Genomic DNA, 19,989 nt, shown 5'->3' with positions numbered 1-19,989 from the left:
CACACTAAGCAGGTGCTGTTTATTTCGGTATGCAGACATGGTAGCCATGTTAAAAGTTTTTGATAATCCTACAGAACATCATGGATGTTAAAAATGTGGTGTCATTCTGAGCCCTGCAAACATTCTACTAGGGCCTAGGGGGTGAACTCTAAATTGTGAAATCACATAAATTCTTAAGGGACAATGGCATTTTTATGTTATAATATAAAGTATGTCATAGTGGTGTTTTGCTGCATCTTATTATCTGTCAGTCATAGGGAGGTAATAAAATGGATGTACAGCGTACCCTGGCATAGATGTATTATGATAGTATGTACCAACTTGTATCACCCCTTGACCACATCTGCTTGTGTGATAATCTAATAAACAGTGCTAGTAAGGTTGGATTGTAGCCCCATTCCTCATGTTTTATAAATGAGGTTGGGTAGACCATAAATATTTTGTTTGCAGCATATAGTGGTCTGGACCCTATGGGTTGCACATCCGATGGGTCAGTTATTAAAGTTATGAGGTTTGGCCAATTGATAGGAGGCGGATATATCTTGTAATTGAACCCATTGAATTTCACTGTTAGGATTAATCCTCAGTGAATAACTTGGACACCTAGCGTTGCTAAAACTTAAAATGATATGTTTCTCAGATCTATGTACCCTTTCAATAATAGTTGAATGAATGGCAGCCTGATGGTTGTTAGTCTGTTTGTAATGGGGCTCAAGTTTAGTAGTGCATTCCTAGACTGAATACTACTTCAGTGTTCTGTGGCCTGTGTCTTCACCTTTCTGCTTGTCATCTCTATTTGTCATAGGCTATAGGGCTATGTTAACATATACCTGATTTAGTATTACAATATGTGTGTGTTTTCTGTTTCCAGGACTAGAGTAGACCAACATCAGGTTCAGAGCTGGTTTTAATACATTTGCACACATTGAAGCCATTGCAACCTCAGGTGCATATTGTGCAGGGCCTTGTATTTATTGGGTGCGCGATTTACAATTTTGGCCCTTGGCACTATTTACAATTTTGGCGCTTGGGACATAGGATTTTACATAAATTGTACATGTTTTGCCCTGTTTTGAGGTGCTCAAATTTATATTTTGTAGCGGATACCAGAAATTATTTCTCAAGGCTTTACCTGTCAAAAAATATTTGGATAAAATCCCTTTATTGTGCAATTTCCTCCTGTTTTGTAAACCAAAACAAGATTTTCACCCACATTACGAGTTTGCCTAAGCTTGGTTTTCACAATACATCCTATACTCTATTGCGTGACAAATATATTTAATCAACTAAATTAAGCAAAACAGTGGGTTACAAGGTGATGGCAGTGTATTTAGACGTGGAATCGTGGAATTAAGAATAGTAATTATGTACATTCTTCATGATGTTATGGTGTAGTGGATGCTACATTTGGATGTTCAATAATAATGACCTCCTTCTAGAGACCTACACCTTTTTCCACTTTTAATTAAAATTGCAGCTTATAAAATCCCGTATAACATTTTCAGTTAAAGAAACAAACCTTGACATATACCTAATTTAAGGTATGCCTTACAGAATAGTCGTATTTGTAGACAACGACCTTTCATTTCTTCAAGCCAGTTCTAATATATTGCTTTTATCGAACAATCATTGTAGAGATCGTAAATATCAAATAACAACTATTGTAACTATTTAAGCAATGAATTAAATCAAAATTAAGTCGCCAAACGAAAAAATTTATGTTGATCAGTATAGAAACATTTTCTCTTTTATAAAAGCCGTATTAGATCCTTTAAATGGCATTGTGTTCTATTATCTTACAGAATGTATATGAGCGCTCCGATTAATACATTCATGACCTCCCCGTGCAAGCTGTTTAGATACCCCACACACTCACTGCACACTGCTCAGTAAACCATACTGGATTTATGCATTCTATGAGGCTGGATTCAACAATGCTGATAAATTTGCTGCACACAGAGAATGACACTGAAGGACAAAGGATGGAGGGCAAAGCATGCAATCTATGTCTGAAAGCACAAAGGGAAACCGGGTCACAAGAGATAGTGGCAGGGTGGGTCCGGGGCTGTGTTTGAGGACGTTAGATTAAGGGCAAATAATTCTAACTACTGGCATGAAAGGTAGCTGTCAGGTCAGGATCAGAAAACAAAAGAAGGCTACAGAAATATGAGGAGCACCATGCAGAGAGAAAGTATTCTCACGTACACCAAAAATAAATATATCGCAAAGTCAACACCCTGGCAAATAACAGAAGCCGCTCGTACCAGGACGGGGATGCAGTGACTAATGGAGATATGGAACATTACCGTAAGACAAGAAAGTCAACAGAAACTTGCATCACAGAAAGAAACAAGAAAAGAAAAGTTATCCCAAGGTCGTAGAAACAGGACTTGAAGCACAATTCACTCTTTAATATCTGACATTTAAAAGAGCCAAAATCTAGCGTTTTTAAGATGGGCCCATCAATAACTCGAAAACTTTGAAGAGCTCGGGTTAAGCATGGAAGAAATCTTTGATTGTCTGAGTTGTAGAGCAATTTGACTAGGTTTTGAGAAATTAACCTAAGGAAGACAAAATAATAACACGCAAAACAGTGAGCTGTGTGAATTATGTGACATTTGGCCTTATTATTCAATGTATACATTGTGTGACACATCTTGGGATGAGATCATCATACCATGTGATGATGGCTGCGGAAAGGGATGCCTTGCCGACGCTTTCGATCATGTAACATGAAGCAAAGTTGTCTGGCAACTAAATACCTCCTGTACTAAGTTCAGAAAAGGGAACTTAGGCAGTATACCATCTCCAACAATACCTGATAAATTATTTTAATTTGTAGGAAAACGGACTTCTAACGATTACTGAGAGCCGAGTCTATTTAAGCATTTGCAATTTCCACCACTTTATGCATGGGATAATTGAAGGGACGCTGAATGCATGTCTGACTTGCATTTTCATTCTTTATACTGAAAACCTAACTTGCTGCAGCCCTGGAAGCCTGTCAGTGAGTACTTTGTCGTAGAATGTGTTATTGACTTGTTACAAACATGGAACACTTTGGTCGTGGTTCTATTTTGATAAACCAGAGGCTGTATGATTTTTCATCGTTCCAGGAGAGTTTAGTTGGGAACAATACACCTCCTTCTCACATTCTCAAAACCAATCTCAAATGCTCATGTAGCGTCTAATTTCTCAAGAGTTAGATCCTCAGCAATCAGATTTCCAATCAATTTGGGCCCCACTTAAAAGATTGCATGGCCCTATCAAGGGTTGGTTGCAAAAGTAATCCTGATATGCATAATTTCCTGTTTAAATCATTGTGTGCAGTGCAAAAATGAAATTAGCGGTTATTTGCTAATTTTGAATGAAGGGGTTATTTGACGGTTGGTCGACAGGGCTTTCTGCTTCAGAACTGAGTACACTGTCCACAGAACTGATGGTCTGCCCGTTGCCTTATGAGTCTAGTGAAAAGACATGTTTTCTGCCAGCAATGAAATGTTTTATGCCAATGAAAACCTTAGTCTTACAGCCTCATGGACCACAGACTGTCTTCCCTATTTAGGACTCCTCTGAATGCACAGAGATCTCAACCAAGCAGGCAGAAAGCTCTAAAAATGCAAGGCAGTCATGTGCTGAATACACCCTTAGGCCAGTTATGACCTACGGCAACCTGGTGGGTTGGCAGACATCCCGGCATAGTATGAGGATAATAAAATGTCACATATTCTGTATCTATCTACACACTGTTGTAATGTGGCACACCTGGCATAGTTTCCTGCTAGCTGTAAACTGCTACTTTCAGGAAAAAAAACAATTCACCTGTCTTTCACCGTGATGAAGGTATCCCATAATTCTCTCGCTAACTATACATGTCAAAGGAAGGTGAGTTTTGGTACAGGTTGATGTTCACGCTTGTGTGATCATTGTCTCAGCTTACAAAGAAATGTCTTCAGCGAGTTTTACACGGAAGGTTAGTGGGGTAATTTTGTTCTCAGCCAAGGAATGAATGAACGAGCCCTTTGGCGACGCATCAGCTGAAGTGAGATGTCTGTCTAGGAAGAAAGATCGACGTGAGCATCTGTGCATCCCCAGCTGCCCACAGGGGACAAGAAGACCATTTCATCTTTGCATGCACTACGCACACATGCTCCATTTGCCATACCACGGTTCTGTATTTAGCACAAGCCAAAATCTCAATCAATGTGACGAACCTTTAGCCTCATCCTAGTGGAAGACAGCCTGTCTAATTGCCTGCTTGGACAATTTAGAATCACCAACAATGATTCTTATTAATGACTGCTGCTTATGTATTATATGAAACCCTTGCTAGTCGTTCTACGTGCTTGCTTAGAAATGGGTGCCTTTGTTTTTGCAGAGCTACAATAGACTTGTATTTCAGAGTTGAAAAATAAACAATAATCCTGAATGGATGAGAATCCACTCACTGAATGTGAGGTCCTGTAAGGTGCCACCACATATGAACTCCTTCAGGGGAAACTCTCACTACAACCAAAATTCCAATCAACTGTGCTCCCCCAATCAGGTGCCCAGGATCTCAATGTAAACCAGGGACTTTCATGCCATTATCAGGGTTTGGAAGCATTAGAGAAATTCTACGATGCATGACTCGCGTGAGGCATACTCTGGATGGCAGAATACAGCGACATCCACAGAAACCTCTTCGGAAGCATATGAAGGAAAACCCTGAGGGTAAATCTCCACTGTCCACAAATGTTAGTAGGCAATTGTTGAAAAACCACACCATCCAGAGCAGTTAATAAGTGCTATACTTGCCTTTCAAAATGGTAACAAAATTGAGCTCCCTAAGACTTTTCAATAGCCTGGAATACAAATGCTGTTAATCGTCAACAATAAGAGACTGCAGGCCCTGGTTAAAGTTTGGTGAATGGGATACTCTCTCACACATGTGGCAGATGTCCTGTCCGCCATATGGCAAGTACATTATTATCAATGGCACGTGTAATGTGGTGGATGGGATATCCATCCTGTTTTGACTTAGTATCAATCCACCAAACTTTAAATTTTGGCCTTAAATAACCTCAGCACTATAGCTATCTGAACTCACAGCTTTAAGTAGGGCCCGGTACTCTGAACTAATAGAGATCCTATTTACAATCTGAACATATGTACTGGCACCGCTTCAATACCTATAGTGCAGGTGCCATAATATGTTCTCCAGCTAATGTAGGGCTATCTAGCTTTGATGATTTCAAAAGACACTATGAGGATTCATTAACATGTACCCATCCTTATGACTATAGGTCCATCCAAGAATCTCGTCATTGTTGTAATTCTATAATGGGACCATGCGAACATGGTCAACTTCCAGTCCCTGTATGCTGCAATTTCTAGATGCACTTCTCCACATCCAACGATTCTAACAACTCATGGATACTGCCTCTGCACCACACAGTATTAATAGACCAGAGGGTCAATTAGTATCCACAAATACCCACGATGGACAATAGCAACTGCATTGATAAATCTCTAGCATGACTTGAAGTAAGCATGAAGGTGTAGTTACCTCCATGGCACTGGTACTGAATCTAGAAGTAGAAGGTGGAAATAGAGACAGGAGGCCACCCTGTTCACATTACACTAGCTTCCCAACTGCTTGTTCAGGTGCAGAATATCAATCAACCCAAGTCGCTCCCGCAGAAGATAAAAGCTAGCAGCATGCATTAATGATGTGACTGGTCCAGAGTTCAGGTGACACTGTGTGATGCAACACAAATATTGTGACATCAATAACCTGCTGATGGATCTTTCTTAAAGAACATGTGCATTGTGCATTGGAAATTCCGTCTACACTCAACTCCAAGGACACATTAATGTAACTTGTCTTCTTTATGGCTACCAATCAGGCTTAAGAATAGGCATCATATAATATCTGACAAATACTTCATGGTCACAGACAAGGATGATCCCCATATCCTGAAGCTCTTGGGTCTCTCTGCTCCTTTTGACCCTGTCCACCATCTCACCATCATTCAATCATTGACATTCTCAATTGAATTTATAGGCAAAGTCATTTTCTACGTCTCCCACTTTTCTAACATTAGATTGTCCATATAAATACCACAAGATCCCTATTATTGCCAGAGTACCCCATGGCTCCATTCATTCCTGCCATCTTCATCCGTCTATATGGAGACACTTAGGACACTACCACATCAAAATACATTAATAAGCCAAAGACACCTAACTTTACTCTCTACTCTTGGCATTCAGTGACTCAATCGCTGTCTCCCTTTCACTCAGACCTAAGTATCTGGCACCTGTCTAAAACTCAATCCCAAATTAATCTTGCTTGCCAACAGTAATACACTACTGAAAACTGGCACAATGACATGAACCTAAATGACTTCAAGCACCAACTATCATTCTATGCCAAATCACTAGGGTTCACCCTCAACACCGACCACTTCTCTGAGGTGCTTAACAGCAGGGAGCCCAAGATGGCATAGCAGCAGATATCTTTCTAAAAGAAAATGAAACTTCTCATTCTTGAAAACAGCTTCATAACAGGTGTTCGAGCCATTGAACTTTTGCATCTGGATTGAGAGAACGCCTTGCTCCGTGGCCTTCCTGGCTCCAAGCTGACTTTCCTGAAAAGCATCTGACATGGCACGGCATGTCTCACTGAGGGATTGAAGAAAGCAAACCACTTCACCGTACCTCTCATGGAACTCCATTGGCTCCCTCTGCATACCTGCATCACCCTCAAGACTAGCTGCATTATGAATATGACCACCATGAACGTAATCCTGTCACATCACCCTCCCCAAGTAAAACAAATTGACTCTCTCTGAAAGCCCACATACACCTTCAAGGCCTGCTGCATCATCTATAATTTCACTGTGAAAAGCAGCCTTGTCTATCTGTCTATCAATCTAGCCATCTCTGACAGATCTGGACACAGCCACACCCACACCCACCAAATAGCAATCTAGATTGTTGCAGAAATACATTATATAGATTACTACTTCAACTTGCAAAAGTACTGAAGGAAAACATTCTTTATCCTTCATATTTAATTTCAATGGAAAGTGCTGATGGTAAAGGGTTTGATCAGTAATTCATCACTTCAGACTGCCTGAACAATGTTGGCGCATGAATAGTAGCTCTTTATTGGTTTTCTTGGCTACACCCTATGGTGCAATCAGTAAGTCAACTATTCCTTTTCATAAATGAACAGTGGCATTATTATTTGAATATTTAGAAAATGAATATCATTTGAATAAATAGTGCAACATTTTTGAAGGTGTGATTTAGAGTCCGGAGTACAGTTTTTACTCTCTCAAGGTGAAAGAGAAAAACACTCCACTGCCTTGCTGGAGTACTCCTCGTCTGCATTAAAAAAATGTCTGTGGCCCTGCAGATATCTCTAGCCATTAGCAGGAACCACGGCCACGGCTGTCTCCATCATTGTGTTAAATGTTTGATGGATGGTACCATCAAATTGACAGATTTTTGTCAAACTTTTAACATCTTTTGTTTTTTTCAAAAACAAAATCCCAAAGTAGAAGTTTGTCTTTGAGAAGTGAAAAACTAATGACTCTCAAACATTGGGAGTTGTCTCCCATTGTATAGGGCCATTTAAACTCTTTCATTGTCCCGGCTGTGATGGACAGTGAAAACTGAATATTTAACTGCCCACCCTAAATCGGGGTGAGGGTGTGGGGAGGGGGAATCTGTAAATCAGGCCATCAGAGCACTATCTCAGTGACGGAGCAAGATTACGTTTCATCGTGGAGATACTGAATATCTGCCTACCTATGAATCAGGAGGGTGGTCCTAGGGTCTGGCGGAGATGATACTCCATCACAATTGCGAAGGAGTATCCTCTCCGCCAAACTTTAAGTCAGAGCCTATTTGTATATCGAACAACTGCACTGCCCGAGACACATTTTCCTATAATGAAAAGCACTGAAAAACATAACATAGGGGTACAGTTATAGAATTGAGTGAGATGATCTGAGTGAGACAACCTTAGACGTTCAGAGGTGTGCAAAATGTGTCAGTGAAGTCTCACATTAATTCCAAATGTAGGCCTTGTCTTAGATCACTCAATTTCTGGCTTTTCCAATATTCATGCTGTGGTGTGGTTTTTTCATGCAAACAGGTGACAGTTCCTGAAAAAGATGTTCCATCCCTCATTAGTAAACTTTAAAACCATTTTACTTGTGACAAGTGTATGTTGTAGATTTTCTTTCAGGTTTCGCCTAGAAAAACCTGTTGAGAACATTGCGAGATTTACAGTGTGTATTGTGCAAGACCAAAACTTACCATTGGTTTGCTGTCTCATTAATAACATTTGCTTGCTTCGTATTCGGTGATTTGCCATGCTTTTTCGGTGTTTGTCCCTGTTCTGAAGAATAGCTTCTCTGATATTCTGTGATCGGTTGACTTGTATCTTTCCACTACCTACATTAAGGGAGCTAATTTTACCTTTTTCTTTCAGCACATCACAAAAGTAAATGTGTATCCTTTCTCTCTCCGTCAAAAACATCTCACACCTTGCACACTTTATGTTGTTCCATCTTCTCCCCACCCCCAGATCGTCCATCGATTCCCCGCCTCTGTTTTTTTCGCTTTATTTATTTTTTCCTTTTAAATCTCCTTTCTCACCTCGAGGTTATATGTTTCTCTACTGCCCACTTTCCATTTTTCATCCCCAGGTTTATTTTCATTTTGTTGGATCGCCTAGCTTCTGATTTGGTGCAGTAACTCTCAATTTTCAAAGCTCCGCTCAGCTTTTGAGCACATATAGTAATAAATAAAATGGTAGCTGCATCAAACTGTATGCAAACGTGCATGGTGACACATGCTCATTCGTAAGTCACCTTTCTAGGCTGCCATAGTGTCATGATACATACGCATGCAAGTGCACGAACACACCTGTGTCTGTTTTCCAATGGTGCACCTTTATTTTTTCAGATGCTTAATAGCATAGCAAAAAGCTTTGGCGAAGCCAATAGGTTCAAAAGGCAAGACCTCTTGTCTTTGTCAATTATTAGTTGTTAAATCAACTTTATAGGAAATTCATGATTTTAATGAAAACTCCGTGCTGACAAAATAATAGGCAGGTCCTCTTGTCTTCGTCACTTATTAGTTGTTAAAACAACTTTATAGGATATTCATGATTTTAATGACAACTCCATGCACACAAAATATCCAAACTATGGGTGGATACTGTACTGATTGCATGTAATCCGCTAAATGTTTGAAACTAAGAAATGCAATTTTGCAACCCTCTAAATAAATTTGAGCTGCCTTGGTTTATTAGGTAATAGACTATTAATCAATTACAGCGATCTGTTTAATGATTTCTTGAGTAGTTTGATATTTTACAACTCTTAGGGCTACAGAATTGTAGCAGTGTACAACACCTCTGAAAGCTGGGACATGGGTAAAGATAGACTCTCTCAAGATGTTACGGGAACACAAAAAGCCACGCTGCTTAGATGTACAATAGATATCTCACATCACACTGTATTACAGCAGAGAGTCTTCTATTTCTGCAGTGATGCAGAAAGTGACAAGGTCTTGTGTCTACTTGCTCGCTATACCACAACAGCTCCCTTTGCTGGTAATAGCTAAGGGCCTGTGAGGGGAGTTTTCGATCCAATCAGGGTTACGATTTCCACAGGAACACTGGAGGAGTGTTTCACTTGGCCGTTTCGGTACCTGGAAACAGTCAACATCTCTTTGTGAAAATCAAGCTGATAATGGGGAATAACATGAATAAACACTGATTGCTGAACGCCATTCCCCCATTCTAGGTGGCAAACTGTATGAGACAGGTGCAGGAATACTATGTGGTTACCATAGTATGGCACCTGGTATTACCATACCCTCTTTAATGGGTCACTTCTATTGGGCACAATATATAGTGTGCCAGATGATGCTCATTAACACCCTCATTTTCAACAACACTGTCATATACAGAATTTCCACTGGCCCGTCCGCCTTCACCTCCCACTGTATCATTGCCGGAACAATTTGCAGCATGGAAAGCCATGGGCACTACCGTGATTAGAATCAATTGTCATTAATATTGAACAATTCTTTACTACACGTCATGTACTATATATATATATATATATATATATATATATATATATATATACAATTTTCTCGGGTACAGTACGTTTAAGTAGAATTAAAGAAAGTTAATGGACTCTACATGTATCTCACCAGCACACATCTTAGATGCAAGTACCATGAGCTGGTACTATTGAGGGGTGCCCCCTGAATGTTACTGGGGCGCACACAGGTATAAAACAGCTGCTTCACCAGTGAGACTCTAAGCTCCTTTCTAAACACAGGCTCCATCCATCATGTCACCGTGGATTACCTAGAGGAGGGTGGTTCATCCACTGCCGAGATATAATGGAGCTGTATTTTACATCCCAGTGGGTTTGTGAACGGCGGCCTCTTTAAATCTGACAGTCCATATGTTCATGGTTGTCCAAGCATAGCACCCCTCACAGCTCTGTGCATCCCCTGCCTTATGAATGAGCTGCTCTGTCTCTTTCCGAGTGACTGGCGTGCATTGTGCTTTATAGGACTAGTCCTCTTGTCTGGGCCCACATCAGATCCCTGTGGAAGGGTGAAGCAGCCCCACTACATGATTACACATGCTCTTTGTGTAAAGGATAAAAGCTGTATCTTGTGGCCCACACGTTTGCACGGTTAGGAAGCAGAGGATCTCATGCACAATGCATTTTGAGAGAGATGCATATCCCATCCAGGCCACATATGAACTTAGATTTTACATAAGGTGATATAAACATGTGTTGTCTCATTTCCTCAGTCTTTACTATTAACGTAACTATCTTCAAAGCCCAAAAGTACTCACAAGGGAAGATGCTCATCTATCGATGGAACTTGTTAAAGATTCGTGCTCTTGCTGAAAACTGAAATCGGTACAATGTTGTAGAAAAGAGTAGTTTGAATTACAGATAACTAGACGACTTTTTAATGGAGAAATTGGCAAACAGAGAGCGCTCTGTTAAAGAATACCTAGAGTAGTCTTTTCGGGTGTTTTGGGTAAGGAAAGGAAGATACACTTGAGCTAAGAAATGTTGGTGGGAGGCTGTGAGTTTTTTTTTTTTATAAACGTCTTTCTTTATCATCAATATTTTGTGTGCAATTGCTCTCCCTGGGTAAGAGGTAATTGGACAGAGTTTTATTAAGAAAACAGTAAAATAGCTCAAATACACCACAGCATTTGTAGGCAACGCCATGCCATGGGTTTTGATGAAAGCATCAGCACAATTAGAATATAGCAACTAAGGAAAAACAAGAGAAAAAGATAATGAGTTCATATTACTTGAAGCAGGAGATTTCTGAGAGCCTTCAGCAGGAACTTCCACATAACAGATTTCACAAATTACTATGGCTGGTTATCCAGCTTATCACAGGACACCTGTGAAGACCAGTGGGGCAACTTTGAGAACTTTCAGGCCTATCTATATGTTGGCCCATGACAAAGCTTCGATGTCAAGGGAGGTTAGTGGAATTCACTGCGCACTCTGAGTAATTTGCATGAAGCAACTGACTTGTCTCAGCATTCATGTAGGTGTGTTCTGTTCCAACTGGAACCGCTGGACCACCCCAAGCAATAGCTTTGCTTGTAGTATATTAGTGAAGGGCTAACATGTTATTGAAAAGTCGAGGAACAATGATTTTAGATCAAGAGGTGACAGAAGTGCACATTGAGGGCTCAAAGACAGAACAATAAACTCTTTGATCCTTGCATAAACAAGCTTCAATTTGAGAAGTCTCCAAAATCATGAGTGCCCTTCTTTAATGCCCAAAACCATCGACTCTCCTACACCATTATTACTATTTATAAACTAAGCAGAATGATCTTCCTTGTGGATTCATGGGTCTAACATCCCCAAAGTTATAAAACGAAAATCCCTCCGCCCACAATCAAGGAACAGACCAGAAAAAGCGGCATAGATTGAAGTGACATGAACTTATTTGGTGAAGCAGAGACAGCAGTTTTTCCACAATATGTAAGGATTTTGAGAGTCAGGTGTCTGACTCTGTGAGTAAAGTAGTAATATTAAGCGTGCCTCCAGTTCTATCCTCTACGACATACAAACTTCACTGCCCTGAAACCCACCAACCCAGACGTTCACTTACTTCCCAATTGAAGTTGGCTTCTTTTAACGCAGTCCTTTGCACAGTGGTGTAAGGTCCAAACCTTTCCCCAACTTCAATCTTCTTTTTGGCCCAGATTCCCAGCCCGGCCCCGAGGACGGAGGATTCTCGCAGCTCAAAGGCAGCAGGGATTGGAATGTCATCTGGAATGTAGACAGGAGCCTCATAAGGGGATCCTTCTTTGGGTGTGAAGTCCTCACTGGTGGGAAAAGGGGACGGTGGTCCAACAGGAATGGGGGACATGATGCTGTCTTCTGTTTCTTCTTCTGCACTTTCACCAGCGAGGACATCCGGATCAGCCTCATACATATTATTTATCGTTTCGCTGTCACCTACAGAGAAAGAAAAATAAGGAACAGGTAAAGTTGCGAAGCTAACAGAGTACTATCTTTCTATCAATAAGTGACCAATGAAGATTTGTTATTGGAATACAACATTTATGTAAATGTATGTATTAAATATCACACGAAAATAATGACCATGTTTTAAACATTGTACTTTAGCAGCTCAGTTGTAGTCAAACATATGTCCACTGGAAGTCCTTATAGCAGGATCAATGCACTGAACATTAAGGGGCACTGATGGTGTTAGCATAGATATTACAGACCCTGGCATTGAGTTAGCATTGGTTCTAATGATCTTTCTGGTACTGGCAGGAATGGAGAGGAGAGGCCTAGCATTCTCTGGTATTGGCCATGAAGGGCATTGACGGTGGAGTTTGTCGAGAGGTGTAAAAGTTGTACCAGTGCTAAATTTGTAAAACCAATTAGTGCAGGGACCTAAGTGTCCACCACTGGAATTGCCAAATGCCTAGGCAGCTAAATACCAAGGCTGCCTAGCTTTGTTTTTTATGACAACTCTATGTTTCTTGTTTCTTTTCCTCACATCTTTTGGATTCTTTTTCATCCGTTCTTTTTCTCTGTTCCACTGTTTTTGTATATTTTGCTTCCTCCTTCCTAGTTTTCTTCTCCTGCTTACTATGGGTCAAAGTCTAATGATTAAAATAATTCTAGGTACACAGAAACAAGTGTTGGAAGTCGCTGCCTGCAACCACCTGCACAAATTATGCACCAAATCGTACCCATAAGTAGTCTAATGGTAATTGAATACCTTACCATTGAGTTCATTGGCAGTGATGGATATTAGTGGCCTTGATGTAACTGCCAGCAATGAATCCTCTCTTTGAGGGAAGAAGTCTAGTGGGAAACACCTTGTGACGTAATATACAGGTATCAGTGACCAGACCATCTGGCCCTGCTAACGAATTAGGAGCAAACAAATGTAGATTCCAGATAGCAAGAACTACCTTTTCCAACTGTTATAGCCACATGTTTACTCCTAATATAAGTTAAATCCATTTGAATATGTATATCTGTATGGAGATGGAATTACCAAGTAGTATTCTTCATCGTATATCTTTTCCTAAGGGGTTTATTTCACACATTTGCTTCCTGCTCTAAGGAGATGGTAAATGTGCGGGGAGTTTTTGTCTGTAATAGGTGCTGGTCGCAGGAGGGAAAAGCATTGGAGGAGGAAAAGGGAAAATCGGTTCTGGCAGGGTGGAACATTCAATGGTCCCACTTGCCAAAGAAAAAAGATGGGGTGTAACTATACAAGTTACAAGTACTGGTCGCTGAAATCGGATCTGGTCTTCCAGGAAAACCGGGTGTGGGATCTTCGGACCAATTGTGATAAGGCAATGCAGAATTCCATTTTGGGAATTCAGCTCAGCTTTACTCTTCTCCGGGGACTTGTTTGTATGAAGCACGAAGAGGCATCATAAGTTACCAGTCTGGACTCTTTTGGTAACTTACACATTAACTCTCTGGCACACCGGTGAATGATTTGCACCATGAGTAAAATATGTTGTGTGGTTTCAGAACATTCGGGGGGAAACCTACTAGCTGTGCCAATGATTGTTTATTATGCGTTCGTTCATGAGACATATCCTGTGTTTGATCTGACAATTACGATTCGGAAGTCATGTTTGTTTTCTTTCTGCTCCAGCAACATCCAAAAAATGTAAAACCTCTGTTGAATCATTGCAGTTAAAAGCAAGTGTTCTGCCACAGACATGAAAGGTAGTGCCGACTTCAATGTTGCAGACTACGTATTTCCACTTAACCTCAAATTTGTTTGACATTTGCCACAAACCAATATACAAATGTATTGCCAAAGAACGAAAAATATGATGTTCGTGGAGTGACCTAGCACCGCTATTTGATTTTTGGGCAAGGTCTAATCATGATGATGTTTTGAACGGGCTAGTCAGAGTGTGATGTTAGCTCACTGTGGTGGATGGCTCTGTTTTTAACAAGTCCCTTTCATGGCTAAAAGGTCTGACTAGTCTCCAGCTTCAAATCACAGTTCTTCAGCTGTTATTAGGAACCGGCGAGCCCAGCTAAACAGCCATTTTCGGAGGGTGCCCTGTTGACACAACCCGAAAACCTTTATCCATGATCAGCCTTTCTAGAGGTACTAAACGCTAAAGCTACGCGCCCTGGGGGGCGATCAGTAGGTGCAAGAGAAGTTCCAGCACAACTAGCCAATTTATTGGTTACTTTAGATTCTAGCTGGAGCAGTGATTGGTCTGTTGAACTCTATCTAATGCCCCCTTTGCTGCATCCCGCTGCAGTCGAGAAACTCAGGTAACTGGACTACGGAACTTTAACTTTAGACCAGTTTTTCTGTAGGGGACAGTCATAGTTCAATTTTGGGTGGTGAATTTTATAGTGTTTAAAATATTTTGGTGCTTTGTGTAATTTTTGGCACATTCTCATTTGTCTCTGCTCACATCCAATGTGATGCCTCCTCCTTAATGTTAGGACTGCAGTGAAACTTGGAGAAAAGGAAGATATAGCATTGCATGCTTGGTGCATTGCATTGAGTGACTGGAACCTTTGTTCCATTGACCAGGGAATTGTAAACAAAGTCACAGTAAGGGGCAGAGACCTACATCTTCAGGGGATGGCTGAGAAATCAAAGCTTGTCAGAATAGAAAAAAACAGGTCATAGACAGCAGTGGTATTTAAATTGTAGCTCTTTCCCATATACATTATGTAAAATAGTTTGGGGTCTTATCTTGAACCAAAAAGGTGCTAGATTCTTCCATTTGTTTTGTTGTTCAGTATTTTAACTGTCCAATACTTTTTGCACATTAATAAAGACTTATGTCCAAATTTAGAGTTTGACGGATGTGTAACCTGTCACAAATGTGAAGGAGTAACCGGTCTGCCACCAATGCTGAAGTTGAGCCAGTGGTTTCCTGTGCTTGGCATCAACACTTAATTGTTAACACAAACTGTTTGTCATATTTAGAACAGAGCACAAAAAAAGTTGTTTATTAACTCAATATACGTTAACAATTAAACCAGTGCCATTCTTAAGGAACTGGAATAGTCTCAATTGTCACACTTGTAGGAATATGAGGGTTCTTAGTTTTGTTGGTACTGTCATTGGCAGTGCTGGCCGGACAATGTGTGGTGCAAGCAGTAGTGGCCTTCTGACGAGGGCCCGGCCACTTTTTATTTTACAAATTAGGCACTGTGCTACACTCTCTGTCTGGCCCCCCTCGGAGTCGTGCTTTCAGTTGACGAAGCCCTTTTTGTTTGCATCAACAGAAAGATTACTTCAATGGCATGACAGAGTAGGGAACGTCAGACTAAAGCTATCACTCCACCCACACTAATTACAGTAGGTGGTGTGATGATTTTGTTTTTCTGTCCCTCACCACCAGAAAGGGAAGATAGCAATTAATAATGACTCCCACACACTGTGAGTAAAATCCCTGTTTTAGGATAATTATTTTTCTTGTGTTTTTCAGAAACTAACTCCCACCTTAGGAGTTTGTTTTTAAAAAACAGAAAGGTTAAACTTATGGTACACTGCCACCAAAATCAACAGTGTCTGTCCACCAAACATTTTAGACCTTGAATGGAAGCAGCATGACTGTGGTTCGTTTCAAGGTTCAGAGATTACTGTTAGTTCGGCAGTCATCTACAAATTTGGCAGAGATGGTACCATCTGGATCAAAAACAATACATTAAGCTCTACTTGTTATGATATAATATATATATAATAAAATAATAGAATAAATGATATAATAACATAATATACATAATAATATAAGAAATTAGGCCTGGTTAATGTCGTCTGTCATCTCAGCAAATAATACTCAAATTACGCTAAATCTTAGGCCCTTATTTAGGGTTTGCCAGATGGGATACTCTGTAACAAATTTGGTAGAAACCTTGTACGCCATATTCTAAGTGTCATAGGTTATAAGCCAATAGTAATTTGTTTTACTGGATATTCACCACTTTTGTGATGTAGTAACCTGCCCCCCAAAAAATGTTAAGCCTTTTGGTTGGTGTGTTAACAGCGTACTTGGTAAGCATTGATATGGAGGGTGTAGCATTTACCTTGTGCGGTAATCCCTTACTTTTCTGAGGTTTGCTGCTCAGAATGGGTGGCAAATTTCAGCACAGGGTTCTGAATACTTGATTACAAAAGCGTTTATCTCTTTCCAACAGTTTTTCACTCTCTCATACATGTAATTTCTTCACAAATTGTAATTTCAAATAAGATTCATACTTCTATTGTTCCCAGTTTCAAATTGGTGGGCCACTCAGAACTAGGGTTTAATTTATTGTTTTTCCACTCAACCAAGCCTACTCTAGTGAGTTGTGCACAAAGACAGCAGCTTGGTTTTTTATTTGACTGTAATAGAGCTGGGGGACTATGGGAACCAATTGTATAAGCCAGTACTCTCCACAAATGCTTCTCATTAATCCCTAACTACCACATGACCTACAGAAAAGGTCTGTCAACTTTTCACCCTTCATTCCAATGCAATAGTAAGCATGCAGTCCCTGTTTCCCTAGCCACACATCTGTGTAAGCGTAATGCTGTTTACATTGGATGGTACACTTTGGTGAATCTAAATTTGGGGCGAGAGAAGGTAAACATTAACATTGAAGTTGAGCAAGTTTGGAAACAATGGATCGGCAAAGTTGGGTATCATCCTTTGCTTGGGACACAGTTCTAAGCAGATTCTTAGAATGACTTGGGATGGGGAAGACGAGGGAGGCAGAGGCTGGAGCACAGAGGGGACTTGAGTGTTGTGTGAACCCTGTGACAAAGTTGTTAATGCAGATTTATGATAATATTACATCTATCCATTTACCAACCCCATATTTTACGGTAAATATAGTTTTAATCTTCTAAGCTCCATACATACCTACCATGCAGGTAAGTGGAATTATATATTCACCTTACAATGTAGTGAATGTATGATGCAGTGGAGTGATATTATTGTCATGAAGTTGGGACGGAGCATAAATTTGCCATGGTGATCCCATGAAGGCAAGGAATGAGGTCAATGATGCGGGTGGTGTGTGGAAGCAGATGTGTTGGTGGTGTGGACTCTCACCAGGAGGGACGAGATGTGAGGGTGATAGTCCAACCACTGCCACTTGTTCCCTTACTGCAGTGGGTTGAGTTTCTTCATGCTTCCAATGGCCTAGGAAGCTGCTTTCCTTTTAGTTTAAAAAAATGCTTTGTGAGACTCACAAATTGGCTTGCAGATTTAAACACACATTGGCAAACCAATAGCTTTAGCACCATTTGCTAGCCTTTTGGCTTTGTCAATGCTTGTTTTGTTTTGTCATGGATTATTTTTGTTGATGAAGCTCATGGATCCTCATCTTTAAAAAATGTCTAAACGAAAACATATTTTGGGGTCTCAAAAAAACCAACATTTCCATAGTAGCTCCTGCATCTTAAGTAAACTATTTAGTGTGGATGTGCTTGTTCCTTGTGAAATGGCAGAATACCTCACTCACAGTGAAGTCAGCAAATAGCTGGAGTCGGCTTACCTATTGCCCCATGCTGTACGAGGTAGTGGGTGGAAGTAAAATGTGAATGACAGAATAACAGAATAACAGAACAAAGAGAGCTGGCTGAACACCTCAGGAAATACAAAATACACAAATATCATTTTAGTAAAATCAAAAAACACTGGCAAAACACCAGACCTAGAAAAAAAACTCGGGTCACTTGTCACCAGGGAAGCCAGCTAACACTGTGCAAGCAGTTCCGGAAGTGTTTCAAACAATCACAAACAGAGTGAGGAGGCAATTAGAGATCAGAATTAAACACCGTAGTAAATGTGCTGCATATTTGATATCTGCTAGATTTATTTCAAACGCCAATCATTGAATGAGTCGAGAGTAAATGCTTACTTGAATCACTTTGCTCTGCATCAGTAAAGCTGCCCTTCAACGCATAATAAATAAAGCGAACAGTGAGGCCGATAGAAGAAACGCCCATTGGCAATGTTGTCTCGCAGTCGTTCTTTCGTGGACATGGAGTTTTCCGTAAACACACGAGCCTTTGCTCGTTATGAAATCTGTAGAATTACCTCTGCAGTAGGTAATCCACAAGATGGCCCACAAACTCGCCAAACAGTCATCAATTACGACACGATTGCTTCCATTCACTCTGCTCGCAGGATTGTGCCAAGAACACGGCATATTATTTACGATTTTGGGAGCCAGTGTTGCACAGAGGCCAGATTATGTCGCTACTGATTGTGTTTATATTGGTGGTTGAGATGACCGGGTAAGGACGATGGACACGACCACATGCCACTGTACAGACGGTGTTTTAAATCAAAATGGCTACTAACTGGAACCCTCTTCCAAAACTGTTCAATGTGGGACAATGCTGCAAAGATATTACTACCCCTTGCGAAAATGCGCAGAGATTGTGGATTCCTGGTATTTAAGTCAGCTAAATATTCATTTTTACCCGACTACCAGCAATACAAGGTTTTTGTTTTTCTGTCTAATAGAACAAATTTATGAGGACTGTCTCCTGGACAGAGAGAGGCATATTAGCCCAAACGAAAATTAGTAAATTTTTAGAGAAGCCAAATGAATCTGAAAGTTGCTAGAGCTGGGCCAGAATCAGTCTGTGAAATGTTATGTCTCATTGCCCCTCCCCCTCCCTTGCAAGGCCTTAAGGCATGTCAGAGCTAAAGGCTTTTTGGAAAAATACCTGTTTCTTGACAAATTAGTTTGTAAACCTTACTTTGCAGTTTTAGCCAAATAAATAATTCAATCACAAAAATGGGCTGAAACCAGGCAAGTCATTTAACACTTTTATTATTTACTCTAGAATCCATTTTTCATGCTGATCGGTTTGCGAACCCCTGTCCTCCCATTTTTATACTCACCACATAAGTGAGGTAGTTTTGAGTTACCAAGTTTCCTAGTGCTTTAAATTTTTGTCACAAAAGACCTGAAGTAGCATTTTTTTTACTAGATGGGGTAGAAATTAAGGTATATATTTATCCATTGAGCTCGCACTTGTGGTTCAAAATATAACAATTATCTTGCTATCCGTTCATTAAAACTTCTTTGGTGCCTCATCAGAGGTGCCATAGAACTGCAAATGCCAACAATGGTCTGGAAGCAATGGAAGATATAGTGACTTGGTATGGCTCACTCAATTTGATCAACTGTAAATCAAAATTAGAATTCAGGAAATCAGTCAGCAATTGAGCCACAATGTTATTTATCCTCACTTGTATCCTAGTACATGGTCACTAGGCATGACCTATGCCAGTTAATTCCATTGACGGAATGCTGACAATCTAGCATCATTTGCAACCAGTTTCTTTGTTGATCACCATCAACCGGGAAAACAACCACCACCACAGACCAGCATTTACAAAAATGCAATGTCACAGAAGAAAGTAATAAATGTCACCAAGCTCAGTCCCCC

General features: G+C 40.4%; 1 protein-coding gene across 5 annotated transcripts in view; it reads right to left on the bottom strand.

Moving 5' to 3' along the window:
- The window catches only part of PRDM16 (PR/SET domain 16), a 986,347-nt gene that overhangs the window by 637,617 nt on the left and 328,741 nt on the right, over positions 1-19,989 (bottom strand). For all 5 annotated transcript variants that reach the window (XM_069239924.1, XM_069239929.1, XM_069239925.1 and 2 more), the window contains exon 2: positions 12,184-12,533. In XM_069239924.1, coding sequence (XP_069096025.1) covers positions 12,184-12,533 — 350 coding nt within the window. The remainder of the gene's footprint in view (positions 1-12,183; positions 12,534-19,989) is intronic.

Source organism: Pleurodeles waltl, chromosome 6 (assembly GCF_031143425.1).
Source record: "Pleurodeles waltl isolate 20211129_DDA chromosome 6, aPleWal1.hap1.20221129, whole genome shotgun sequence".
Taxonomy (NCBI): domain Eukaryota; kingdom Metazoa; phylum Chordata; class Amphibia; order Caudata; family Salamandridae; genus Pleurodeles; species Pleurodeles waltl.
The sequence above is the reverse complement of the archived record's forward strand: the minus strand, read 5'-3'. Positions and strand labels throughout refer to the sequence as shown.